The sequence below is a fragment of the Capricornis sumatraensis genome, chromosome 2 (genome assembly GCF_032405125.1).
Source record: "Capricornis sumatraensis isolate serow.1 chromosome 2, serow.2, whole genome shotgun sequence".
NCBI lineage: Eukaryota > Metazoa > Chordata > Mammalia > Artiodactyla > Bovidae > Capricornis > Capricornis sumatraensis.
This window is the reverse complement of record NC_091070.1, coordinates 79,856,604-79,883,036: the sequence shown is the minus strand read 5'-3', so window position 1 is coordinate 79,883,036 and position 26,433 is coordinate 79,856,604. Positions and strand designations below refer to the sequence as shown.

The 26,433-nt window shown below is 59.8% G+C and overlaps 2 protein-coding genes across 2 annotated transcripts; both read right to left on the bottom strand.

The window, feature by feature from the left end:
- Positions 1–1,395: 1,395 nt before the first annotated feature.
- CPNE6 (copine 6) lies at positions 1,396–7,485 on the bottom strand. Its single transcript, XM_068963861.1, has 16 exons — positions 7,380–7,485; positions 5,935–6,104; positions 5,305–5,484; positions 4,886–4,960; positions 4,653–4,727; positions 4,451–4,534; positions 4,271–4,360; positions 3,814–3,918; positions 3,495–3,581; positions 3,192–3,251; positions 2,797–2,930; positions 2,667–2,721; positions 2,525–2,576; positions 2,061–2,194; positions 1,737–1,973; positions 1,396–1,533 (listed from the first exon to the last, which is right to left on the bottom strand). The coding sequence occupies exons 2-16, from the start codon at positions 6,100–6,102 to the stop codon at positions 1,396–1,398; spliced, it is 1,674 nt and encodes a 557-aa protein (XP_068819962.1). The 5' UTR covers positions 6,103–6,104; positions 7,380–7,485.
- A 1,849-nt stretch (positions 7,486–9,334) lies between these two features.
- Positions 9,335–26,332, bottom strand: CARMIL3 (capping protein regulator and myosin 1 linker 3). The gene is made up of 40 exons (XM_068964045.1): positions 26,244–26,332; positions 24,685–24,779; positions 24,324–24,374; positions 24,160–24,219; positions 23,959–24,074; positions 23,650–23,747; positions 23,348–23,418; positions 23,175–23,248; positions 22,875–22,950; positions 22,708–22,796; positions 22,152–22,246; positions 21,836–21,922; positions 21,515–21,624; positions 21,304–21,381; positions 20,637–20,713; positions 20,453–20,557; positions 20,291–20,360; positions 19,789–19,870; positions 19,565–19,661; positions 19,360–19,414; positions 19,107–19,279; positions 18,797–18,865; positions 18,486–18,579; positions 18,302–18,400; positions 17,739–17,867; positions 17,450–17,563; positions 16,863–17,038; positions 15,853–15,940; positions 15,559–15,696; positions 15,216–15,279; positions 14,890–15,098; positions 14,402–14,502; positions 13,524–13,839; positions 13,103–13,231; positions 12,029–12,095; positions 11,835–11,924; positions 10,244–10,362; positions 9,978–10,158; positions 9,692–9,802; positions 9,335–9,569 (listed from the first exon to the last, which is right to left on the bottom strand). The coding sequence occupies exons 1-40, from the start codon at positions 26,281–26,283 to the stop codon at positions 9,544–9,546; spliced, it is 4,119 nt and encodes a 1,372-aa protein (XP_068820146.1). The 5' UTR covers positions 26,284–26,332; the 3' UTR covers positions 9,335–9,543.
- Positions 26,333–26,433: the final 101 nt, after the last annotated feature.

Genomic DNA, 26,433 nt, shown 5'->3' with positions numbered 1-26,433 from the left:
TTCTTACCCGCCTTCTTTAACTGGCTGAGGCCCTCCATGACACACGTAAGGGCAGAGATGCCCATCCATAGACATCTACTCCCATACACATAATTGGGCCATGTTTACACACCCTGGGGTCACAAGTGGGTCACGTGGGTACACTGCAAATGGAAGTTGCACATTTATGATTAAGTGTGGGCCCTTTATTCTTATGGGCCTAGACTCAAGTTCTAGGCCTATTAGTTCTTCTTTGACCATAGGTAAGCTTCAGTCAAGCCTCATTTGCTTTGTCAGGAAAATGGGGAAGATAATGGTAACTACCTAGTGAGAGTGAACACATTTAAAGCACTAAACACAAAGCTTCACACGTGCTAAATGGCGATGTTTGTTGTCCATAGTATAAAGAGTACACAGGGAATTCCCTGGTGGTTCAGTGGTTAGGACTCAGAGCTTTCACTGTGGGGGTCTGGGTTCAATCTCTGGAACTAAGATCCCACAAACCTCGAGGCACAACAACAACAACAAATGTATACAGCTGGACTTCTGAACCACTAAAGGCCTATGCAGTTCATGAACACACACACACACACACTCATGCACCAGGAAAATCAGGCTGCACAGACCTTAGATACCCCCTCTGTATTCATAATTCACTAGCAGACCTGCTTCCCTCCTTCAGTCCTCTACTGCCCCCTTCACAGCCCGCCCCACAGCTGTGTGGGGGCTGGAGTTCAGCCCCTGGGGGGCTCAGCTAGGATTCTCTGGAGACAGCTTAAGAGGGCATCGACTTACCCCTTTGACAGCCCCTTATTACCCTTCCATGTCTGGTAATTAACCACCAGGGAGCCTGGGCTACCACCCCACCCTACCCCCACAACCCACCCCAAGGTTGGGAGGTGAGGGTAGGGACTCCTCAGATCTCACTGACACATAGTTGGGGTGAAACTGCAGATACCAGACTGCCTGGGGATCTCTGGCTCAGAGTTCAAAAGGTGCTGGTCCCCATTTCTTAATGGTGTGTGTAGGGTGCTATGGATGGCCCAATGGGCATCTGACACATGATGGGTACAGGCTGAGGTGCTAGGAGTGCTTCCCTTTATTAATGGCCAGAAAGTCAGGATCACTGAAGAAAATCACTGAGGGGACATGAGGCTGAGGGTTCTGGGGCCTGAAGAGATGGGGTGGGGCTCACCACTCACTTCCGGCCCCCAGAGGGCACACCTGGTCCAAGAGGGAGAGGCATGGTCTCTTGAGTCACAAGGGTCAGAACAGGCACCTGGGGGAGAGTGGGATAGTCATAAGCACCCTCTTCTACACCACACACCCAGCCCAGATGGACTCCACCAAGCCCTACCCTCTAGTGTCCCAGGACTCACTGAAAGACTGAGGGCGTGTCCGTCAGGTAGTCGGCAGTCATGGGCTAGGGCTGGGGGTCATGGCTGGCGTGGAGGGCCTGGGAGCCCCGGGGCTGATGCCCTGGCTGGCGTAGTACTCCACCACCTGCCGGGGCACCTCGGCCAGGACACACTTTGCTAGCGCAGAGGGTGAGGCCTGGGTCGGGGTTGGGGTGGGGAAGTGGTTAGCGGAGGTAGAGTGAGGGAAGGCGGGGCTCAGGTGAGGGGCGGAGCTTCGGGTGGCCATCTGGATTCCCGCGTCTTTCGCGGGACATCAATCAGGTGGGAGAGATGGGTCTGATCTGGAGGGCAGGAGGAACTGAGGAGCCCTTCAGCCGGGAGGGGGATCCGGGCACTCACATCCTTGAAGTCCCGGAACGGCACGAACTGGACGATGTCGCGAGCCGCGGGCACCCCTCGGGGGCAACGCAAGGTACCATCGTCTCCATCCAGGAGCCTCATGTCAGAGAAGTCGGCATTGCCCACGCCCACGATGATGATGGACATGGGCAGGCGGGAGGCGCGCACGATGGCGGTGCGGGTCTCAGCCATGTCGCTCACCACACCGTCCGTGAGCACCAGCAGCACCGAGTACTTCTGAGGACAGACAGAGTGGGGGAAGGGTCAGCTCTGCGGCCTTGGCGCCCACCCGCCACCCCCGGCTCCACCCGCAGGACACCTAACCGTGGCTTGGCCAGTGCTCTGCTCCCGCTGAGCTGGCCCCGCCACGCGGTTGATGATGGGGGCCACATTGGTGGGGCCATAGAGCTGGATCTGGGGCAGGCAACGGCGGTAGGAGGCAATGACCCCTGAGATCTCTGTGGGCAAAGAGGTGAGAGGGCAGAGATTAGCAGGGAGCTCTTCCAGACTCCCTACAGTAAGGAGGCATTTCCTTGTCTCAGGACTGCCCTGCCACCATGATCCTCACTAAGCAGGAGAGTTGGATGGTTCAGGTGCTGGTAGAGTTGGGTGGGCAGATATCTGGTCAGGGGCTGAAAGTCTTACCAAATGCAGGCAGACACTGGAAGCATGAAGGGGCAGGGAGCTGGGCCCATGGGAATGGACTCTATGCTCCTGCATGGGGTGCACAGGAGTGGGCAGCAAGCTGTATGAAGGGAGGCGGGGCTGGTGGGAGTCTCCTCTCTTACCTTCACATTCAGGATTTTCTGGGTCAAAGTTGATAGCAAAGTCATGGGACACCTGTGAGGGGAAGGTGAGGCCAGCCAGGGGATGTTTTTCCTTCCTGTCTGAGTCTCCCAGCATCTCCTCTCCTACCCTTGCCCAGCCTACCTCGAAGTTGGGTGGGATGCGAGCTCCAAAGCCAAACGCTGGGAACCGCTTGTCACTGGGGAGAAGAAAAGGCTATGGGGGCCCATCGGGCAAGGCATCCCTGCTCACCCCCCACCCCATCTCCTGCTACCTGTCATAGTCCTGGCAGATGCCTCCCACTGCACGCAGAGCCTGCAGGTAGTGGTTGGGCTGGCGGGGGCTCAGGCAGTGCAGGGACTGGCTGCTCCTTGGGTCCCCGTTGGAGGCCGTGAAGTCGATTGCCACCTGGTGGAGACGGGGAGAGGATATGCTGCATCCATGAGAGCCACCAGGGAGGCTAGGCCAGAGCTGGCGTCTGCCGGGAGGACTAAGGTGAATCTGAGCAAGCCCCCAGGTAGCCTCGTCTTGGAGTCGGGGGAGGGGAACAAGCTGACCACCCCAAGGCTCATGAGAGGTCCAAGTAAGGGCAGTGTGGGTTCTGGGCTCCTCTGTTCACTAGGGCCTGGCCCTTCCCCCTCGGCTGCGTCCCCGCCCCCAGGCCTTTACCGTGAAGCTGATCTGGCAGCCCCCCATGATGTAATCCAGGAAGGTGTGCACCTTCTCCACCTGGTGGGGAGAGGGCAGGTAAGGTGGAATGCTGGTCCCTTGAGGAGGGAGCTGGGTGGGGCTTCTGCAGGGGAAATGGAGGGGCCAGAGTTTTTGAGGCTGAAGTTGGTGGTGGATAGGACGAGGGTTCTCAGTTCCCAGGAGCACAGAAATGCTCTTTGTAACGAGGGCAAGGCTGAATCTGAGGTTGCCATGGGGGTTGCAGGGGGTGGGAAAGGGCTTGAGATGGGCACTGGGACTTACCGTGCACTGGGCCAGCACTACGGTCCCTGAGCTCTTGTAATTCTTCTTCTTGTCCCGGTACTTGGGGTTGATACAGCCCCACTGCATCTAGACCCCACATACCCCACAAGCCCAGGGTCTCATCATGGCACCTTTCTTCCCCCTTGCAGTGGAGCCTCCCAGAGCAGGACCCTCATGGCTCAGTCCTTAGGCTGAGCCCTGAGTTTCCCACCCTCTCCACCTCCTATCGCATGTGAGGGGCTCTTCGGCATCTCCTTTAGGATTTTCCCAGGGATCTTGGTGAGATTCTTGGGGAAAGGGGGGGCAGTCTTTGCAGTACCTCCTGCCCAGGGTTTGCTGTTCCTTCCTGCATCTCCTGGAAGGTGCTGGTGAACTCGCCAATGAAGTCATGCTTCCCACTGGAGTCATAGTCATACACCAGGAACTGAAAGTGCACGGGGAAAGGAGGAGGGGCTGGTCAGGATCAGAGAGGCTTTGCAGTGGTTCAGTGGGGGCAGGAGGAGAGACTCAGGGAAGTAGGGCCCTAACAGTCACTAGGCCCAAACAGATGTCCTCAACCTGTCCGGAGAAGCCCCTTGTGAACTTCGTCCTTTGGCTCGGTCTGGTTGGGACTTGGCCTCTGATAGAAGGAACATTGATATAGGAACACTGAGCTGTGACTGGTTCTTTATACCGCAGCGGGTAAGGGGGAGAGAGAGGGGCCTGCACCCTCAGGTGGATGGTCTCGGGCAGGGGCTGGATGCTCTGCCAGGCTGCCCTAACGCGTGGGGCCTCACCTTGAGAGGCCGGTGGACATCACAGCTGCACAGGGAGTGCAGGGACAGACGGAATGGCTCCCAGCTGGGGTTCAGATTGTTCTTCACCACCTTGGAGAGGCACAGAGAGCTGGTCATCCCCGGTCTAGGTTCACCTACTCTGCCCTTCCTCCTGCCTTCCCCACAGCCTCGGGCACCCACCTCCGTTCTCCAGACCAGCTGGTCGCTCTGGTCCCCGTTGGTCTTATAGATCTCCATGAAAGGGTCAGACTTGCTGAACAGGTCCTGGAGACACAGGGGGAAAGGGCCCCTGAGCCTGGTGAGGTCTGAAGGGGGGTCGCCTAACCCCGAGGGCTAGGCTACCTAACAGTGGAGATGGGGGCCTAAACTCTGGGGTTCCAACCTTGTTGTCCAGCTTGTGGGCTCTGAAGGTGAGCTGCACGTAGTCGTTGGTGCCAGACACCTCTTCGGCCACAATCTGCAAGGGGGATACAAGTGGCAGGATTCCCCCATGCCACCCCACAAAGCCCTTTCCCTTAGGTGGGGGCCAGCCCTGGGGGCAGGATGTCACCATGGTTGTCCCTGCAGGGGTGTTGAATGCCCTGCCCAAGGGTGAGTACCGGTGACCTTGCCTACCGTGATGGTGGACTTGCCCGCGTTCTTCCCATTCTTCAGTAGCAGAGGCTTAGTGACCTTGGTTTGTGACACGATCTGGGGATGGAGGTGGAGGGAGACCCAGCTGTGACACCCCCACCTGCTTTGGCCAGGGCACAAGGGACAGGGTAATAAGCGCCCTTTGGTCACTCACAGGGGCTGCACTTGGGCTAGAATTGGACTTAATTTCCATAGCAACCCTAAGAGACCGCACTGTGACCGCTCATTGTTTAGATGAGGAAACTAAGACTCAGAGAGGTTAGATGTCTAGCCCAAGGCTGCACAGCGGGCGGATGGCGGAGATGGGATCCAACCCCCCGACTGAACTAACTCCGCAGCTTACTCTGTCTTCTTCTGGCTTCTGGAGGCAGAACCGTGGGGGTGGGGGTGGGAATGCAAACCTGCCCCAAGGTGCACTCAGTGGAGCCGAGGAAGGTGTCGTTGCGGGGACTGGTGGATCCGTCCTCAGCGTCAAACACGTGGAACTGCAGGGGCTGCTTCTCCTCGAAGAAGTACTCCAGGGCCAGCACCCGGGAGAAGACGGGGCTGGAGCAGGAGCGCAGCACCTCTGTGCGCTCCACCTGCAGCAGGAGGGGAGCCCACCTCTGGGAATCGGGCTGCTTTGCTCTGTCCTGGACCCCTGCCCACCCCCCCCACCCCCCCCCCCCTCCCCGCCGGTCTTGCCAGCTTTCCTCAGGTTCCCGTGCCCCAGAGACTGGCTCCTCCCTCCCTGGGCTGAACCCTGAGCTTAGGGTGCTGCCTGCCCCTCGGACCATCAGCCCTCAGGGGCTCTCATATTTGGAAGCAGTGCCACTGCCTTTGGGGGCCATCTCAGGACCCCATAGGACCCTATGAGTTTTGGCCCATGTGAAATGCTTTGCATGTGTAACGATGGCACCCGCATCTCTAGGGTTACCCACACAGACTGGAAGAGGCCCCTGAGGGTCCTGACCGTCCCCTGGGGCTGCCCCCACCCAGCCTCCTTCCTTTCAGTCCCAGAGGTCCGTGAAGGAGAGGCCAGCCACTCTCACCTCCACCCACTGCTCGTCGGAGTGGAGCTTGAGCAGCACACAGGGGTGGGGCTTGGTGAGTGTGTCTCGGTCGAGGAGGCCATGGCAGGACACCCGCAGCTCCACTCTCGAGGCCCCCAGCGTCATGGCTGGGGGCTCGGGCACCCAGGCCATCTCTGGGTCGGACATGTCTCTGTGGGGACAGAGCAGACACTGGCCGCTGGAAGGGGGATGCCTGCCGGAGGAGGGGTCTGTCTCTGGGAGCCTGGGCCCCACCCCCTTACCCTGCTTCCTGAGGCCCTGGCATCTCATGGACCTTCTTCCCCCTGACCTCACTCGGCTTCCCCTGAGCTCTGAGCCTCTCACTCCTGCACAGCCCAGTGAGTGCTCTTGTCACCCCTGCTGGCCTTGTATGCATGGATGGGGCTGGAGAGGGCTTAGGGGTTCCCGGCAGCCTTGGTTCCTAGGCAATCGATTGATTCACATTTTTTGCTACATCAGCACCTTCTGCTATTTCCTGACTGATGTTTGAGCCAGCACTGCACTCAGTCTTGGCTTGAGGAAGCTGAACTGGGGCAAGGGGGCGGGGAGGGGAGTGGAGGGGCCCCGGCAAGTCTGAAGGGGATGGCCAGGAACGGAGGCTGCTGTGGGCAGGAGGAGACAGGTTGGAAGGTGCCCTGCAGGGCTGTCCCCATCCACCTCCCCCGACTCACCTTCTGGTTGGCTGATGGAAAGGGAGGGGTGGTGGGCTTGCAGAGTGAGCAGCAGAGCTCGGCCCTGCTGAGAGCTTCTCTAGGTTCCTGGCAGTGCCTCCCACGATGACAACACTGGCTTTCCTCCCCACTCCCCTGTTCTCACACTTCTTGGCAGCACTGGTGCTGTCTCTTAGCGACAGGATTTTTGGGGAGCCTCGGCCCCCTCCATGCTGCCCGTGGGATGCACGCACGCCACCCTCCCCCAACAGTGGTACCGAGCTACGGGCAGCAGCATGCAGGGGTACGCTGGCCCGAGTTCACGGCCGGTCCATCCGTCTCTCTGTGTCTGTCCACTTCTCAGGGTGAGGCTGTCTGATCTCGTGTCGTGCTTCCTCGGCGAGTGTGCGTTGGTGTGTCTGGATGCCCCCACCCCGTGTCTATCCCCTAGTCGGGTGTCTGTCTTCAGGAGGCTGTGACAGTTCCTGTACGTCCCTCAGAACTGGGATCCTTCCCTGGCTGGGTACCCCCTCCCCACAGTGTGTGCCCTTTTGGATACGTGAGGGAGGGTCTGGGTTGGCGGGGGTGGGCTCTGCCTTCTAGCCACAAGTCTCCCAGTTCTCACAGATCCCCTGAGTCGGGCAGGAGCATGTTACGGTGAGGGTATTGGGCAGGACTGGAGACCTCTTTGGAGGCTGGGGGCGATGTTGTTATGGAGACTGGGCCAGGCTTGGGCTGGGCTGGGGCTGGGCGAGGGATGAAGGGTGGGCTCACCTGGGCTCTAGTCGGGGGCTCCTCTCTCCGGCTGTCTGGCCCTGGCCCTGACTCCCTTGCTGCTCCAGCCGCTGGCGCCGGCTCCGGCTCCGGCTCTGCTGCTATTTATGGGGCCTGGATGGGGAGGGGTGGGGGGGCCGAAGCACCAGCTTCCCCCCCCTTGCACAGACCGGTTGGGAGGGAGAAGGGGGGCAGGGCCACTGCTTGGGAGGGAGCCATGGAGCCAGGGGAGGAGGGTGGGCTGAGGGTGGCTCAGAGGCAGGACCCCCGCAGACACAGTGACATACATCTTCCCCTCCTGCCACACCCACACCCAGCATCACAGAGAGGCGCACATTGCGGTGGTGCATGCACACACACACACATTCACGCCGGGAAGCGATGGAGACATACGCACCCACGACTCGCAGGCTCACACACAGTCTTGACACAAACAGGTGCCAGCACATAAACTCACCACGACATCATGACAGTTTCAGCCTTGGGGATGCACACAGGGAGACACACCCGGTCTCACATTGCTCTCCATATCACATTTGTTAAGGACATTTGCAGTCACATACAGAACGCGGGGCTATACTTGTCACACACACACATACCCTCATCCACGCCCGCCAACCTGAATACAACAGAATGGAGATCTTCACGTGTGCCTTAAAGACCATTGCATATCATGCTGATCCTCATAGCTTTTAGAATTCAAAGTTCCACCTTTCAACAGGGAGACAAGGAAACGGACACAATTGCTAAATAGCACACAGTGTCACATCTCGGTCAGGGGCTTCCCAGTGTGGAGATATGCTGGACTGATTCCGGAGGCATCTTCCTAGTGCCCGTAACTCACCCCCAACCCAGAGATTCAGCCCATATGGCCATATCCTGTGGGAGGGGCCCTGCCACGCACAGATCTTGAACAAACAAGACATTAGTCATTCCCTAGTGAGGCCAGGGGAAAGGAGCAATTGTCTGGGTGCCGCATGTGAAGACATTTGGAAACATGGTGGTCTGGATGAGTATGACAGAAGGGTCACCAGGGCACTTCACTTTTCATCCCCAAAGCTGCTCGTGTATTAAGGTAGCAATAATTTATTGAGCATCTCCTGGGTGCCAGGCACTGTGCCAGGGTTTGGGGCTACACTGGGGACTAAGACACAGCTCCTGCCCCTCGGGGCAGTATGTGCATACAGAACAAAAATCCCACAGAGATGATCAGAACAAATGCATTGAGATATGACAGGCAAAAAGTATGGATCTATTGAGGAGCCAATGGGCCACAAGAGGAAGGGCTCAATTTGGATGAGTCAGGGGAAGGCATCAAGAAGGGCTTCACAGAGGAAGAGGCTCTTGAGCAGCATCTTGGATGCCAAGCTAGCATTTGTTAGTACATTGATGGGAAACAATTAATTTTAATCATTGATCTTCTCTCGCTACAGCAGGCCACTCTACTATTTAGATATCTGACTACTGATGGTGCCCCCGGGATGACACACCACCATTTAATACCACCATTAGTGAGCCTGCCTGTACATAAGCACACACGTACACACACACATAGCATACTGCTCCCAATCTCCTCCTGGGACACCAGCACCTCCCCAGTACCACTGTACCTCCGCAAAGCCCAACACACAATGATGCTGCTTTCTGCAACCTTGGCCCCTTCTGCAGCCAGCTTTCAGCCCAGACCCTGCAAATGACATCCCCTGCCTGGGGGTTTCCGAGTCCCTTCCCATCCAGCAGCTCTCCAGTCTTTCCTGCCTCTTCCCTTAGAGCTCTAGTCCCATCTCTGGGGGGATGGTCCCTACTTTTCCCCACTGTGGGGGACTGAGGGAAGGGGAGCATCTGGTGGGGAATGGGAGCAGAGAATGAGGAAGACAGCAGAGACGCAGGCAGGCAGTGATTTTGTTTTTTTATTCTATACAAGTGGAGAAAGAGCCCCTGGGGATGGAGGGACAGATCCGCCCTCCCAGGAGAGGAGATCTGCAGAGAGAGCAGAGCCTCCCTCTCTCCAGGCTGCTCCCCCACTTCTGGTTCCCCGTGCCTCATCCTGCACCCCTGGGACAGGGGCTGGCAGAGGGGCTTGGGGGTGTGGGGGTGGGTGGGGGTCGGAGTCCTTGTGAGGCACATGTCGAGAGGAGGGCTGGGGAGGGTGCCGTAGTGGCTGTCAGTCTGTTCCCGGCTCGCTGGTTCCTGCTGGGAAAATCCAGGGAACCCTGTCTCCCCAGCAAGGAGAGCCAGCTGCCCCGTGCGGGGGCGCTGCGTCAGATGGATGGGTGGGCAGGGGGACCACCCTCTCACCGCCCCTCTGGCACCTGTGGGGTCAGGGGGCTGTCTTCTGTCAGGTTCCAGCTTGTCGCAGGACTGCGCCCGCCGTGTCCGCTTAGGCTTCAGGGGTGCAGTCCGGCGGCCTGGATCTGGGGCCCCTGCAGTGACAGTCAAGGCAGGCCTGGCATGAGAGTGGGGCTCCTGGGCTGGGCGCTCACCCAGGCCGTGGCTCCTGGCTGTCTGCTACTCGTCCTGTGCCCAGGAAGGGACTTGACGGGGGGGTGGGCAGGGAGGCCCCAGAGGTACCCACAGCCCCTCTAGCAGGTGGCACACCTTGGATCTCAGGCTCCTCTTGGTCTTGCTGTGAGCCCAGCCGCAGCCGGGGTTTGTTCATTCCTGGGGCTGCACCCCCAGTCTCGACCTCCTCCCGGCCCCCTGGCTCCTGTGGGGGTCGGCGGCCCCTTGGCACAGCCACGGGCTTGGGGGGCTTCAGAGCTAATGGAGGGTCCTGCAGCTGGCAAAGAAGGAGGAGGCTGGGTCAATTAGTTTGTCCTTTTGCTTCATCAAAGGTCCCTCCCCACTGCCTTGCTGGCTCTCACCTTAGCATTCCTGGTGGGAACCGTCCTCTCTGGGAAGACAGCCCCCTCCTTTTCCTCCTCCCCATCTTGGGAGGCTGGGCTGGGGCTCTGGCAGCCGTGGTTGGGGGCGCTCTCCTCAGCTGGGGGATAGGGAGAGAGGAGAAACTGCAGGAAAAGACATCCTTGCATAGCCCTCCCAGTCCCCTCCCCCTGTAAAGCCCTGGAGGCCAGGACTTTCCCCTCCAAGCCCCTCTGCTCCTACGTCTCTGCCTTGGATGTCGCCTTCTGCTCTCCAGTTTCCTTTGCCCTTGGTCCCCAGGATCCTCCTGAGCCTGTCACCTCTGCAGGGAGCTCGGGCTGACCCTCTTGAAGAGCAGGGACAGAGCCAGGGTCTGGGGCCTGCTGGGTTCACAGGCATGGCTGCCCATCCAGGGCTGCAGTGCCCCGGGGCCCTGCCAAGGCTGCAGCCTGGCCTTCCTAGGACTCTCTGCCAGTCTGATTTAGGTGGTGAATCTGGAGGAGAGGTGCCTGGCATTCTCGCCGCACCCTAGCCCCGCCTTGTGGCTTTATGCACTCCAGACCCGAGGATATGTGACGTGGATGGGATTGTCTGTGTCTGTATCTGTGAGGTGCAGGTAAGGAAGACCTGGAAGGTGCTGGCAGTAGGTGTGTGTTGGGGGGGGGACGGGGGGAGCACCCCATCCCCCACAACCATGGTCTCCTAAATGAAAGCTGGAACCCCTCTTCGGGTGTCTTAACTAGTCTGCTTATGGGACGGGATCATCAGGGAAGATGTCCAGGTGATGTGCTGGCCTTGGAGGATGGGGCAGGTGCCCAGGCATCGCCAAGCCTCAGGCCAGCCTAGCTCTGCAGGGCACCCTCATGCCCTAGCCCTGGGGTGGGAGTGGAGGAGGGAAGAAGAGTGTCAACCTCTCCAGGGAGATTTGTCCCTGTCCATATTGTTGGAGGGTCACATTCCAGGCCTGTGGGAACTGAGAATGATGCCAAGCTGATTGGTTTTCCGTTAGCGGCTCCCTAAATGAAAGGTGCTCTGAACCCAGCAGAAGGAAGGTGTCATACTATGATCCCCCACCCTTTATTCTGGAAGGTAAATTACTTGTTTGAGGTCAACACTACGGGTGGTGGCTGAGCCCAATTGAACACCCAGGGTGTCTGACCCCCAAGGCAGGGGGCTCTTGCCCCTTCTGGTTGGCACCTTTCTGTGTGGGCAGAGGATGATCTGGTGAGCTATTTGTGGAGGGGACTGGAATGTTTGAGGTGGACCTGGTTGGTACTGCCCACCATTTCCCTAGCTGAGGTACAGAGAGAGGCCTTCTTTATGGAGGGTACCGTTCTGCTGATGGCCCCTGCTCTAGAGAATTCCCTGCGACCATCCATAAAGTTTTGTTCCCGTTGGCTCAGCCTGGCAAAGCACTTTTGTTCCGGGGGGCCTTTCTTTGGACCGGGTGGTTTGTTTTTTTTGGATGTAGTTTTATAGATACCCTGAAGCATCTTCATAATGTTGACACTGTACTGCCCCACCTTGATTGGCTTGTCTGTTTGGACACACTCGGGCCTTCAGAGCTGCTGCCAGGAAAGAGGCTTTCCATACCTATATGCCACGTGGCCTCTGCTCGGCGCATGGCGCTGAAGCTCGGCTTGGTGCTTTGGGGGGGTGGCGGGGGCTTCCAGGCTCCAGGCCCTAGAGTGGAAGGAGAGGGTGGGAAAGGGAGAGGGGGGAAATGCATGTTAGGTGGGGCTCTGAGAGCGGGGTCAAAGGAAGGAAGTGACGTTGCCCATTCTCACCTGCATCATCTGAAGAACGCCGTTTCTGCCAAGCCTGGACGCTGCCCTCCAGGTCTGGGCCTGTGCCCTGAAAGGACAGCTGAGTCAGGTCATAAAAAAGTCTCTTCCGTGTGGGGACTGCGGTTAGCAAGGGGCTTCTGCTCTAGCATCTCATGTCATTGGTCTCTGACACTCAGACTCATTTCCTCAAAGAATGATACCCATACCACCCCTAGGGGACTTAAGAAATGGTTTACATGAATGAATATACTGTTATTTTAATATGTGTTTATTTTATGTGTTGTAGAAAAAACATGACTAGTACAAGCCTGTGATTTTAAAAGATGATAATGCTTAGGTCCAGACTGAGTTTAAAAAGGTGAGTTGATTTCAATAAAAATGTTATATAATAATGCCATGGTATGTGGATAAGGTTAAAGCAGTCATAAAGCTGGTGATCAAGTCACTAAAATTTGGGAAGCTGCTCTAGAAGTTAAGTATTTTGGGGGCCACACACTTTACAAGGAAACAGAGGCTCCGGAAGGTTAAGTGACTTGTCCAGGGTTCTGCACCAAGTGTAGGGGCAGAGCCACAGCACACACCTTCCTCCCCAAAGCACTGCTCTCTCCATGGACCTACCAACCACAGGCCCATGGGGAGGGGAGCGGGGCAGGCCCATGGGGAGGGGAGCGGGGCAGGCCCATGGGGAGGGGAGCGGGGCAGGCCCATGGGGAGGGGAGGGGGGCAGGCCCATGGGGAGGGGAGGGGGGCAGGCCCATGGGGAGGGGAGCGGGGCAGGCCCATGGGGAGGGGAGCGGGGCAGGCCCATGGGGAGGGGAGGGGGGCAGGCCCATGGGGAGGGGAGGGGGGCAGGCCCATGGGGAGGGGAGCGGGGCAGGCCCATGGGGAGGGGAGCGGGGCAGGCCCATGGGGAGGGGAGGGGGGCAGGCCCATGGGGAGGGGAGCGGGGCAGGCCCATGGGGAGGGGAGGGGGGCAGGCCCATGGGGAGGGGAGCGGGGCAGGCCCATGGGGAGGGGAGGGGGGTAAGCAGGGACCTGCAGGACCCCCAGTTTGCCACCCTGGGCTTCTCTCACCTCTCGTTTCCCATCGAAGCTCCAACCCTTGGCTCTTCCCAACCCAGGAAGGGCAACACCGTGGACCCTCAGCTGCTGTGCTGTCCCGGGGGCCTGGCCTCCCTCCCCAGGCTCTGCCCCCTCAGTGTCCTGGAACAAGGTTACAGGTTTACAAGCAGTTTCTTATGGAGAAGGAGCTCCTTACCTCTCCAAGTCCCCTGTCTGGAAGCCCTACCCAGACCCTCTGAGGAGTCCTTCCACTGCCCTCCTTTGCATGCTGGGAGTCTGGGTCACCAGGCTTAGCCCACGGAGCCAAGGAGTGGAGACCTGGGATGACAAAGTTCTCCTGATCCCTAGTTCTAGCATCCTGCCACTATTTGCCTGGGGCGGATGGGCTGTGTGAGGGCAGCAAAGCAGGACTCAGAGCCCCTGCCTCACTTACCGTCTTCCTGCGGAAGGAAGGCCCCCGGCTCCCGCCAAATGTGGGGAGCAGGCTGCTTTCCTCCTCGGGGCTCCAGCAGGGGGAGGAGTTATTGCCAAGGCTGGGGGGATCTGGGCTGGGGGGGCTCTCCTGAGTTGGGGGTGGGGGTGGGGGAGGAGGGAGGAGGAGCCCGGAGGTGGGGGAGCCTGGCCCCCTGTCCCCCTTGAAGCTCCGGGGCCGGCGAAAGTGAAACAGGCCTCGGCGCCTTTTCTTCTGGAGTGGAGGCAGTGGCGGTTCGGACGGGCCTGGACGCAGGCTCCTCAGAGTCCGGGGGTAGCTGGGCAGGGTCGGGGTGAGTTAGTGACAAAGTCATGGGGAGGGCCCAGTGCCAGATGCTGAGGCCGCTGGCAGTTCTCAGAATCCCCCACTCTCTCTCATCTAGCGTTCCCTGCTGCTCATAACTCTGTCTACATATTCCCAGGGGATGGTGTCCTCACCTTTCCTGTCGTAGCCCTCCAGCAGTCTCTTCCCTCCACCCCTTCCCCCACCTCCTCTCAGCCTTTCCAAGTGACCCAGTTCCTTCAGGAGAGAGGCTGGGGCATCTGTGCAGGACAGTGACAGCATGTCCCCTCCAGGCCTGGTACCACTCTCATCCCATCCCAGGTGCTGCTACCCAACCCCCAGCTCCTGCAGTCCCACTCCGGTGGTTCCTTCCAGCTGTCCTGAGGAGATTCAGAGAGCAGGGGAACTAAGGGCTGGGTGGGGAAGAAAGAGAATGTGGGGGGAAATGTCCCAGGGAGACTGCCACTGGAGAAACCTCCCTGGGAGGTGGGTGGACACAGGAGCTTTTCTAGGGCCTCGGGGCCTGCTGAAACTGGGGGTGTGCCTGGATGCCGCACCTGGAGCTTTCATCCATGACTCTTCTGCTGAAGAAGTCCTCCAGCCCCTCATCCAGGCGGGTGGCCATTCCGTTCTCCTGACGGGTCCCAGGTACTGGTGCCTGCTGGGAGGAAAGTCCTGTAGGATATATTATCTGAGTGAGGAAGCCCTCCTCCCCTCTATTCAAGGCCAGCCCCCTGGGACGTGACCTTGCCTCCTCCTGACCCCACACAAACACAGACTTCAGGCTACATGAGGATCTCAAGCTTGGCGGCTCTTGACTCTCACCAAAATGAGAACTGCCACTGTCCAGCAGACAGATTTCCTATCTGTGGCCAGGTCTAGCTCCTTCCAATCTGGATACTCCCTCCTCTGTTCCATGGCCTGCCTGGGCCCCCGCCCGATCCCACAGGGCAAGGACCTCTGGCATTGGTGTCCTAGAGCTAGAGTCCTTGGCTCTGGCATTGCTAAGTGAAGTCGGTCCTCTGGTGAGGCCTTAGGGACTCACACTGGGCCGACCAGGTCCTGGAGGGGTGGTCCTGGGGGGCCGGGGCCGCCCTTGTGTTTGATGCCTTAGTTTATAGCCATGAGTGGGCAGCTCAGATAGACCTTCCCAGGAACCACTAGCTGCAGGCTGGCTGCTCCCGAGTCCTGAGAACCAGCCAGGGGGGATTCCCAGGCTCCCCAGCTGACTTTCCATGTCCTGAGGGCTCCCACCTGTGGGGACAGCAGCGTTAGAGGGACTAGCAGGAGGGCAGGGGAGAGAGTAGGCTGGAGAGGCAGAGATAAAAGAAACAGAATCAGTGCCATTAGCACGGAGGCTGGAAGACTCACTAATGAAGGCAGACACTGGCCGGATCTTGCGGCAGCGTTTCTGCTTTTTGATGGCCATGGTGTCCTGCAGAGAGGGAGGCACGTGATGGGGCCAGGTGGCAAGTCCCAGGAGACTCACCTGGAGCCTCCCATCCCGCATGAAGTCTTCTCTTTAGAGTCCATCCTGGCTCCCTGTCCTCAGGCAGCCGAGGCAATGGGACGAGGGAAGAGGCTGGGCCTGATCGGGGTGAGGGCATGAGACCCAGTGTGGGGCAGAGGGTGGAGTCCAGGGATGTAGAAAGGGACAGTGGTTTGCAGGTTCGGGGGCAGGACCAAGGTTAAGGAGGGGAGTAGGGGTGCTCACGATGTTGGTTCCAAGCTCATCATCTGTGGTCTCCTCGTGGTCGTGGTTCCGACCTCGGCCTCGGGAGGACAGATCTTGCCCTTGGCCTGGCCCCCCTGGTGGATCTGACAATGTTCTTAGCTGGGCCAGGTGTCGGGCCTAGGGAAGGACAGGTGTGAACAAGGAAGATCAAGATCCCAAGGAGGTTGCCCGCCTCCCAGGATCTTGATGGGGAGGGTTGGGGAGGGGCAGGTGGGCTGATGTGGGATGGCGTAGAGGGCCTCCCTGGGCCTGGTGGAGGCTCAGAAGTCTTACCAGGCTCTTGTGGGAGTGGTATAGCTCCTGCAGGATCTCGTCTACTATGGAGTTGGTCAAATAGGTGACGACTGAGAGCTTCACTTCACTGTGGGCACAGGGGGAGCTACTCAGCTCCCCCTCCCCACCTCAGAGTCTCGGCCCCAGCCTTTCCCAGATGCCTGAGGGAGTGGGCCAGCTGCCCTGGCTGCCCACAGAGAACACAGCTGCTGTACAAGGTACCCTGGGTCTACCACTCAGCTCCACCCACAGCCCTTCCAGCCTGGGGGTATGTGGATGAGGAGGGTGGACGAAAAGGAACCAAGGAGAAAGAGGAGCACGGGGGCTCTGGGTCAGGCCCCTGGAGCTCCAGGGCAACAGAGAGAGGTAAGTTGAGTTGCTGAGTGAATTCTGCTGGCCTCAGCTGGCATCATTGACTCAATGGATACGAGTGTGAGCAAACTCCAGGAGATAGTGAAGGACAGGGATGCTTGGAGTGCTGTAGTCCAAAGGGTTGCAAAGAGTCGGACACAACTGAGTGACTGAACAGCAACAACTGCTGGAAGAGCAGGAACCAGTACTTCTTGAGCTTGCCTATTTCACAGGTTTGCGTTATAATTTTCCTTCGTTTCCTTGTCTTGAGAGGTGGTACCCAGACTGGAATGAAAGAGTGCTCTAGGGGCCACGAAAACTTGGGGGGATAGGCAGTGCAGTCCATACACCCGTATTCTTTGCCCCTACCTCTGAGGAGGCTGTGCTTTGTTTCTAGAGGTCAACTCCTGGGGTCTGTGTGCGGCTGTGTGTACGTGTACACCTGTGTGCACTGTCTGGACTCCTAAACCCCAGCTCAGCATTTACACTTCTAGGGCAAAGACCAGTCAGACCCTAAATAGCAAGGTTGCAGTTGGTTAAAGATTCATCTCTTATAATGGAGATTGTCATTCATTATTCATTGCTGATAGCTGGGCCCCGGAGTCCCTAAGTGCTCAAGGCCAAGTCCAGCCCATCCCAGCCCCGCCCCTGCCTCTCACTCCAGCTTGTTTTGAATATCCTGTCCCGCCTGCTCCAGTAGCGCCCCGCGGATGAAGTTCCGGGGCACGGTGACACGCTCGGCCACGTTGCTCAGCATCTTGTTGTGCCCTTCGGCCACCCGCATGGCCACGGGGCATAATTCCTGCGTCAGGCTGACCATGGACTCCAGGATCACCTAGCGTGGGAGGAAAGGAGGCCAGAGCCCCAAGGAGGTCAGGGCTCGCCCCACAATGGAAGAGACTGCAGTGTGTCTAGCTCATCAAGGTCACAGGGCAGGTTAGCAGCAGAGCCCTGGACACTCAGGCCTCCCCACATCCTGCTCAGCGTTCCTGCCATCCCACCACATGGACACATGGACAGGGGAGAGTCAGTCTAAGGATCAGAGTCCAGAGGGAGAGGTCAGAGTTCAGGGGCTAAGGCTGAAAGGAGCAGCAAACATCCGAGCCCAGTTTCCTGGCAATGCCTGGGGCAGTGGGCGTGTAGGTGGTCTTCTGCACTTTCTTCTTGCCCATAGTAATCCCCCTGTGCTGACCTCTGCCCTCGGCTAAGGGCCTTGGTCAGCACTGGGCTCCTCCCTGGGACTTGCCTGCAGCTCCTTGTCCACAGCCTTGGACACCTCGCTGGCCACTGACTCCAGCCTCTGCCGCACAGGCCCGTCATTGGCCAGCATGTGGCCCAGCTCGTAGAGGCTGGGAAACAGCTGGAGAAGGAACAGGGTCTGATCAGAAAGCCAGAATCGGGCCTCGCTGGGTCCCTGGGGGCCCTGGGCTAGGAGGGTAGATGCACGGGGCAGGGGCTGGATGCTCCTGGGTTGGCACGTGGCCTTCCTGTCCTCTCCAGACTGTCAAGGGAGGGCAGGGCTGCAGAACGCTCACCGCCCGGGAGTTCTTGGCATCCTTGATGAGATCCCGGGCGTAGAGCAGCTCGTCTTGCACAGGCTCCAGGGGGCACAGCCTCAGGGCCCGGACCTCCTCCTGCACCCGTCCGCACAGTCGCTGCAGCATCTGCAGCACAGCGGCAGGAGTGTCAGGGGGCACCCCCGCCTCTGCACCTTCCCAGGTAGGCCCTGGGTGCCCCATTTCTGGGCTCCCTTGGACCATGTTGCTGGTGCCGCCACTGATGGGGCAAGGGTGACGTCTGCCGATGGCCTGTCCCCTCCTCTTCTTGGGAGGCTGTTCTTGAACACTCAGCAGAGCTCCCACAGTCCTGGGATCCCTTGTCCGAGACCCCTGCTGTTTGCCCACATGTTCTCTCACGTTGGGGCCCACGTTCTGCACGTCTGTTTTGTTTGCTCTCTCACACGCTCAGTCCAGCTGTAGGCACCTCAGGAGGCCTCTCTCCTGACCCCTCCCCACCCCCACCCCCGCACTCCAACACATCACCCCTGTGCTCCCCGCATGCCCACGTGCGCCCCCATGTCCCCGAGGGAAACGTTTACTTGCTCGGCGCTGCTGGTCACCAGGCCCTGCTGCAGCCTGAAGGCCTGCTCCTGGGGGCATGTCTGGGAGTGATTGTTCCTCACCAGGCACCACTGGATCTAGAGATGATGGGTGGGTGGGGTCAGGACCAGGGCAGGCGGGCTGGCCCCTGCCCCCGGGCATCCACCCTGCTCAGGCTACCACCTTCTGCCAGACATCCTCGGTGCGCTCTGGGGCGCTGCGGTAGGCTTGGGAGATGTCGCTCACCGGGAAGGACATGAAGCGCAGCGTGTGGTTGCTGTGGGACAGAGTGGCACAGCTGGGTGGGGAGGAGGTGGCAGGGCAGGCTCCTGCTACCCACACCCCGCTCTTTCTGACCATGTCCCTCCATGGTCCTCCTTAACATTTCTATGCAATTAGGTCAGATGTGCTGGATTGGGGCTTGTGAAGTTCAGGCTGGATCCAGATACAGGGAGGCTGGGGGCTTGGTTAGGGCAGGACCCTAGCCTACTCACCTCTCCAGGGCCCTCGCAATGTCCAGAAAGCCCAGGGCGGATGTATTGTTCCGATCCCAGAGGATAGTTCTGGGGAAAGGGTGGGCATCAGCTTGTTACCCCTCCTACTGGGCCTCTCTTAGGGAGCAGGGACAGCCCTGTTGGGAGCCCTCCCACCTTTCCTGGTTAATGAGGCTGACTCAGAGATAGTCCTGGGACTACGGGTCTCCTGGAAACTGGGGTATTAGCAGTGAGGTAGTAGGGAGGGGAGGTATGTGTGTTTGGGGGAGGGCTGGGGCTCCAGGTGAGAGGGTCAAGGCGTGGGCCCCACCTGAGGGAGGAGTTTATCTGCAGGGCCTTAGACAGCATCTTGGCCCCGATGTCCTCCATGCCATTGCCGCTCAAATCCACCTTCGCCAGGCAGGTGTTGCTGCCCAGGGCATTGATGAGGATGCTGGTGCGAAGCTTCAGCCGGGAGTCTGCCACCGACAGTGACTGCAGGGACTGTGTGGGCAAGTGGGGGGTTGGACCCAGTCCCTGCAGCCCCCGTCACTGCAGGTCCCCTCCCAGGCCCTGGCACTCACACAGTCCTCTTCCTGGATCAGCTGTACCAGCTTGTGGAGGATCTCCTCCAGGGTCCTGCGGGGAGTCGGGGCTCAGAGTAGGAGGGGAGGGGGCTGGGGTCATGCTACTGGAGCAGCAGAAAGGTGCTCAGGGGTGATACAGTGAGCCAAAAGGACAGGCCAGTGATGGAGCGGGGGTCTGTGGGTATAGGGAGGGGGGCCTCACTTGGCCTTGACGTTGAAGTTCTTGCCCAGGAACAGGTGCTTGAGAGACTTGTTCTTCCCAAGTGCAGGCACCAGTGTCAGGAGGTCCGAGTCGAACCCTGGCCGGCAGATGGAGAGGCCTGGACTTGAGGCCTGAAGCTCACTGGAGTCATCTGAGGGTTTCTCCCCCAGGCTCCAGGCCCCTGCCCCCACCTGGCCCCCAGGAAGGGAGGGGCCCCCACTCACCATTGTCTGACAGATCCAGGCTGCCCACACAGGTGACAGCCCCTAGCTGCTCCTGCAAAGCCTGGGCTCCAGCTGAGCGAAGCTGTAGGGACACAGTAAGGGTGAGGCAGGAGGCAGGGACTGGGGTGGAAGATAGGGCCCCTCTAATGCTCAGAGATAAGAGGAGTCATTCCAGGATTCAAGGTCAAATCGGGTCTCGGGAGGGAAATCAGGAGGCCCCCTTCTCCACACCAGATCCTTCCCTGGGGCTCTTCCCTTCCTTTGGCCAGAAAAATCTCTGGGCTGGTGCTCTGGAGACAGCCTGCTCCTGCCATCTGCTGGGAAAGCCTGGTATTTCCCTTCCCAAGCGGTCAGGGAGGGGATACTGGAGACTGGAAATGACCTCTAGAAAGAGTGGAGGTGTGGTCAGGTTGTGGGGCTGCAGAGGGGTAGTGCAGAGGCAACAGGGAGTCAGAGCTTGACTTAGGTCAGAGAGATGAATGGCAGGGGAAGGAGGGCCCACCTCACAGCTGCTGAGGTCCAGGTGCAGATCGCTGAGGTGACTGTTGAGGGACAGGCCCTGGAGCAGCGCCCTGTGGGAGGAAGGTCAGCGGGCTCACCTTTACCCTTCGCCCCTTCTCCCAGGGCTCCCCGTCGGACGCCCCCAACCCTGCACCCACCCGACCTGAGGGCCTCCAGGGGCAGCCTCGTGGCCGACAGGTTGACGTGGCTCAGAGTGTAGGCGCTGCTGAAGAACTGCTTGAAGGCCGGGGGGGCCTCCCGGCCCTTCCTGCAGAGATGTCTGCGGTCAGCAAGGGAGGGGGTGTCCATGGCGTGCCCCTCCCCTCCCCACACCCCTGCGCTCCCACCTGTGGGAGCAGCTGTTTCGCGCCAGGTTGAGGTAGGTGAGGTGGGAGCAGCAGCCGTGGAGCAGGGCGCCCAGAAGCTGTGGGGGAGACAGGGCGCGTCTCACAGGGCTGGGAGGGCTGCCGGGAGGGGCAGAGAGGACTCCCTCCTCCGACCCCACCGAGGTCCTGGTGCTTCACCCTCTGTGGTCAGTCCGTGCAAGTCCCGCTGTGCCTGCCCCACTTAGCCTCTTCAAGCCTCAGTTTCCCCTCTGTGGAAAGTGGGTCTCCTCCCACCCACCTGCCTGGCCCCAGGGATGTGAGAGGCTCATAGGCAGTGGATGTCTTAAAGCTAGGGCCACCACAGGCTTATAAGGTGGCTGGTTCAAGTTAGGGAAGGAGTCCTTTCCTCCGGGGGGGCTCAGCCCTGCGCTGGGGTGCACAGCCAGGGGATGGATCCAGGCTGGCTTTCAGGCACAGCCAGCACAACCTTGGGCAGTGCAAAGACAAAGTGCCACACAGGGGTGAGCTTTGGGGTCGCTTTGGAATTTTGCTGAACCTGAAGCCATCCTGCCAGCTCGGCCCACCTCTGTACTCAGAGTACAGAGACCAGAGAGTACAAGGTGAGGCAGAGACCACCCTGGCCTCCCCAAGTCCCTGCAGGCTGGCGCCCCCATCACCAACCCCTCACCGAGTCGATGGTGCAGTCGGTCCCCGCCAGGTCCAGGTGTACCAGGGCATTGGGCTGGGCCAGGAAACTGTAGAGGGCCTGGGAAGGAAGGACAGAGGGGGCTGCAGGGGGAGGGGTGACAGAGCCCCTCCCCTCCCCAGGGCTAAAGGGCTGAGACTCCAGGCCCTGAGTGTATTTCTGCAGGGACTTGAGGCGCCGTTCATAGACTCACATTGGCCTCGTCGGTGGCGAGCAGCCCAGGGTTCTTGCTCAGGTCCAGGTACCGGAGGGAGCTGGCAAAGGCCGGGTTGGCCCCAAAGGTCTGGCCCAGTGCTTGGAGCCCTGAGCACAGCGGGCACTGGGCTGGGTTGGCCCCCATCCCCACCTCTCCCCCTTGCACACAACTCTTTCCCACTCCCCAGCTGTGCTCCTGTCCCTTCTGTGATCTTTGGGATGCCATGTGCATGGGTGGGGCCTCTGGGACTTGATACCCAGGTAGTACAGGGCAGGGGAGGGGTCAGGGGCCAGAGGTCAGGGGTCCTGGGGCAAGTACCTCGAGGGGAGATGGCAGTCTTGGCCAGGCACAGTTTGGTGAGGCCAGTGGGGAAGCAAAGGAGCTGCTGGCTCAGACTGAGGAAACCTGGGGAGTGCAGAGAGAAAGGGGGCTCCCTGAGAGATAGGCAGTGGGGGCAGGTGGTGTAGTCAGACAGGGGGCTTGAGTGGAATGTGGGCCTGGGGTCTAGGATGGAGGTACTGGGATAGGGGCTGGCATTAGGTTGGAGAGCCCCTGTTCAGCCCTGGGTTGGGCTCTGGGCTGGGCTGGGGGGGTCTGCATTGCGGTGGGGGCAGGATTCAGGGCCGGGGCTCACCCTTGTCCTCGATGGGGTTGTGGGACAGAGTGAGGGCATGCAGCACACAGCTCCCGTTCTCCCCAAACACCCCGGCCAGCTTCTGGACAAAGTCCCTTCAGGGAAGGGGAGGAAGGATGTGTTTGTCCCAGGCTCTGGGCTTCCCCTCCTCCTCCATCTGCCTGCCTGGCTGGGGCTGCGATGGTCAGCGGTTCCCGCAGGTGGGGAGCAGCTTGGGGCCTGCAGGGAGCCTGCTGTCACTCAGGAGTACCTGGGAAGTGGTGCTGAGACAAAGCCCGGCTGTGGGTCCTCGAGACCGGAGCAGAGTAGTCTGCTCTGCGGCTGACGGCAGGAGGGGATGGGGCTCGGAGATACTGGGGAAGGCCGTGGAGCTGGGGGTCGGGAGGCTTAGGTGGGACTTGCTGCGTGCCCTCTTTGGGCCTCAGTCTCCTCTTCTGTAAAGTGAGGAGCTGGATGAGATGGTTCTACATCACGAGGCCTATATCATGCCCTGAGGTTCTGGGACCCTAAGACTATATCAAGGGGCACCACTGCCCAAGGAGGAGGCTGGCCTCACGTCTTAAGTCCGGCGTTGTCCAGCACCAGCTCTTCAAGGCTCCCCGACTTGCTCAGGGTGTGTAGCACCTGTTCTAGCACTTCAGAGCCCTGGGGGCAGAGGGGATCGTGTGGTCAGGAGCCAGAGGGGGCACCACTCTCCCGTCCCCCATTCCTCCTAGACCCTACCAGCCGCAGGTCTTTGCAGTAGAGTCTGGTGAACCATTGGTTGTAGGCCAGGGCTGCCACCATTAGGGCCAAGTCTCTGTGGGAAGATTGATGGGGGCAGGAAAGTGGTGGGCAGGTGACCGGGGCAGGAAAGAAGAGACGAAGGATGGGGTGGTTGGAAGCCTACATGGGTGGAGGGCAGTGGGTGTGGGGGCTGGGAGACAGAGCCCAGGCTGGGTGGGGCCAGAAGGGAGAGGCTAGAAGGGCCAGGGCTGGGCTGAGGCTAGAATGCAGGGTTAAGTCTCTATCCCATCTACTTACCGGCTCTCCAAGTGGCTGAAATCCAAAAGATTGAACTCTCGGTTATCCTCGGCATGATAGATGGTGTCCACATCCTTGGAGAGGTGGAACTGGCTCGCATATGCTCCCCTCCTCCTTGGCCCCCTCCCTCCAGGTCCCACCTGCCCGCCTGCCAGGTCCCTGCCCAAACGCACCCATTGCACCTCTTCACGGCAGTGCAGCCCATTGTAGTCGCACAGGGCAGCGTAGGTCTCAGAGAAGCCACCTGTGGGGCAGGAGATGGGCTGGCTCCTTAAAGGCTAAGGGGGTGGGGAAGAGACTTGGAGCGTTCAAGGAAAGGTCAAGGTCATTTTATGTGCCAGTATCTTGGGCTCCTGCAGCATCATGAACCTCCGAGGTCTGGGAGCTGTGGAGCCTCAAGCCCTATCCACAGAGGACTCTGAGCAAGGGGCAGGGTGGTGTAGGCCCCCTTTCCCTCGAGCCTGCCCCTGCTCACCGCAGACACTGTGGGTGGTGGATGTGGAAGTCTCAGAGTTGGGGGACGTGTCTCGGGGCCCGTCCGGGGTGTCTGCATTTCCACGCCGGATTAGACTCCTGGAAAAACAACAAATCCATCCCAAGACGGGTGGAAGAGGCTCTCAACTCTTCCTCTGTTACAGCTTCTGGATCCCTAGGAAAAGCAGGACTGGGGACATGAGAGCTCTTCTCCTTGGTGTCACAGGGTCCCAGGACCAGGAGAAGGAGGGAGGGGGGAGGGGGCTTCTTTACTGTCTGACCCCTGAGAGACTCCTCCTTTGCCACTCACCCAGGGCCAGGGCAGACCTTGGAGAGGGCAGAGCTCACATGCCGTGTCACCTGGTCCACGCTCTCAGCTGACGGCAGCCGCATGCTCACGATGCCACGCTCTGTCTCCACTAGGATCTGGGAGAGAGGGAGCGGCAGGGACTCAGACACAGGCTCCCTCCTCCTGCTGGCCCAGGAGTGGGGCCCACGCTCCAGTGCTCACCTGGTTCTGACTGAGCGTGTTGAAGGCGCGGATCTCTAGGACATTGAAGGAGCTCTCCACCTGAGGGGTGGGGGCATGGGAATGTGCAGCTCCTGGTCAGGGCCTGGCTGCTGGGCTCAGAGGAGGGCACCCTGGGTGTTCTCCCACTCATCAGCCCAACTCACCTTGGCTGGGACTTTAAGGGGGAAGAGGTGGAGACGCCAGGAGGTCAGGGCCTTCAGAGAGGGAAAAATAGAGCGTCAGCAGCAAATGGTAGTTTCCTGGGCTTTAGTCCCCTTGCCCTCTGTCAGCCCCCTCAGCCCATGTGCACCCCCCGCCAGCTGGCCTTCTGCTCTGAAAGTCCCTGCTTCTGTCTTATGCCCTACCCCAGGTTCCTGGACATCCAGCTAGTCCAGCCTCTCCCTCCCACAGGCTATGTCTTCTCAGCACTCCTCCACCTCTGTCTCCTTTGCCCCCCAGGTTCCTTGCCCTTACCAGCCCAGGTGCCCTTGATTCCCCCTCCCCTCCCCCAGTCCAGGCCCTCACCAGTACTCGGTCCTCGAATTTCTTGGGCTTTGTCTCCAGCTTCACGCGATGTTGTTGGAGCACAGCCCCTTGGCTCAGGCACCTCCGGATGCTGTCTGCAGGTGGGTAGTAGGCTGCTCAGGGCCCCTCTTACCCTAGCAGCCCCCACATACCCAAGGCCCTCCAGGGGCAGGGTCAGAGAGGAGGAGACAGAATCAGAGAGAGATGAAGAAGAACAGGAATTGAGACCTTTCCTTCTTGGGTAACTTTTTCTATTAGAAAGGCAGGGGTGCTACGGAAAAAACTCTGGCTTCTGATGTCCCTGAGTTGAGGGACAGCAGTTGGGTGGCACTCTGGGAGAGTGTGAAGGATTTTCCCAACCCGTGCACTCCAGCAGCTGTCAACCCATACAGAGTGAGTCAGTGTGTAGGGGCGCGGGGGTGTCCCACTACATGCTTGATGGTCTGGTGTGGTGTCTGCCTTTTACTATGTGTGTAAAGATGCCAGGGAGCTTGTGTTGAGGATGGGTAAGTGTGAATGAGTATGCTGTACTTGCAGTTGTGAAAGGGGCACAGAGCCAGCCAGTTCTCCTGTGGGTGGGGGGTAGGGAGGTAGGAAGGAGTTAGTGTTTAAATGAGTCCCATATCCATCTGCTGGAGAATCATCCAGATATCCCAGTGTGCGCGTGTGCGTGCGTGTGTGTGTGTGTGCAGTTTCTGTAAAGTGTGTGTGCGTGCAGTTTTTGTAAAGATGTGTGTACACACATCTCACAACTGTGCTTGTGTGCCTCTGGAGGTGTGGGAGATCAGCATGGTGTAGCGCGCCTCTGAGTATCCTTGAGAGTCCTGGTCTCTGCGTGGGCTAGCCTGTGCTCCCGCCTCTGAGGGTCAGGGTTGTGGCTGTGCTGGGGGGTCGGTCTTGGTTTGGAACAGTCTGAGAACCAGGCAAACAGGAGAGGCCTTGAGGTGTGGGTGTGGGGTAGAGAGCAGGGGGCAGGCTGGTATGGGGGTTGTTGTAGGTGAGCTGCAGAGACCCTGCTCCCGGTTTCAGCTCCAGTCCAAGCCCTCTTCCCTGACTCCCGTCTTTGCCCCCACTGGCCTGGGCACAGCCCGGCTTCTTGAGGGGCTCTTTGGAGCCAGTTCCGGGGCGGGGCCGGGAGGAGGGAGGGTGTTGAGCCCAGAGGCGGTCAGAACCTGGGGCAGCTCCCATCACCCGGCGGGGCGGGCCTGGCCCCGCCCGGCGGGGGAAAGGGGACTCTCCGCCGGGGAGACTGGATGCTTCGCCTAGGGATGGGCCAGGATAGCTGAGAGTCAGCCCCAGGGAGCGTGAAGGGACTGCACCTGTCACTGAAGATCGGGACGGGCGGCTCCGGGACAGGTAGGTCCTGACGGGTGAGGCGAGGGGGCAGCGGAGGATGCTCTGGGGACAGCGATGCCCCGAGCTGGGATGCAGGGGCAAGGGGCTGCCCTGGAACCGGGATGCATGAGGGGCGGAGGGACCGGGGTGTACCGCGAGGAGGAACGCACTAGGGCTGGGAGGCTCCCGGACGGAGCGTCCCAGAGACCACCGCAGCCTCGTACCTTGCAGCTCGCGGGTGAGCTCCGCGCTGGACTTGGCCATGGCGGCCGCTGCTGCCGCTGTTGCTGCAGAGGAGCCGCCGTCACCGCCGCCAGGGAGCCGTGGCACATGCTAGACCCGGCTCCGGCAGGGCCCGGGCGCTGAGCGCTGCAGCAGCCGCGGAGCCCGCTCCTGTCAGGGGCGGCTGCGCGA

Excerpts from the sequence above, each read along its gene's own strand:
- CPNE6 (XM_068963861.1), bottom strand. The coding sequence starts at position 6,102 with ATGTCCGACCCAGAGATGGCCTGGGTGCCCGAGCCCCCAGCCATGACG. Across the intron at positions 4,728-4,885 it reads CGGGCAAGTCCACCATCACG|ATTGTGGCCGAAGAGGTGTC; the intron begins GTAGGCAAGGTC and ends TCCCCCTTGCAG. Across the intron at positions 2,722-2,796 it reads ATCTGCCAGGACTATGACAG|TGACAAGCGGTTCCCAGCGT; the intron begins GTAGCAGGAGAT and ends TCTTCTCCCCAG.
- CARMIL3 (XM_068964045.1), bottom strand. The coding sequence starts at position 26,283 with ATGGCCAAGTCCAGCGCGGAGCTCACCCGCGAGCTGCAAG. Across the intron at positions 23,748-23,958 it reads AAGGTCTGCCCTGGCCCTGG|GAGTCTAATCCGGCGTGGAA; the intron begins GTGAGTGGCAAA and ends TTGTTTTTCCAG. Across the intron at positions 21,923-22,151 it reads CAACCCCATCGAGGACAAGG|GTTTCCTCAGTCTGAGCCAG; the intron begins GTGAGCCCCGGC and ends TGCACTCCCCAG.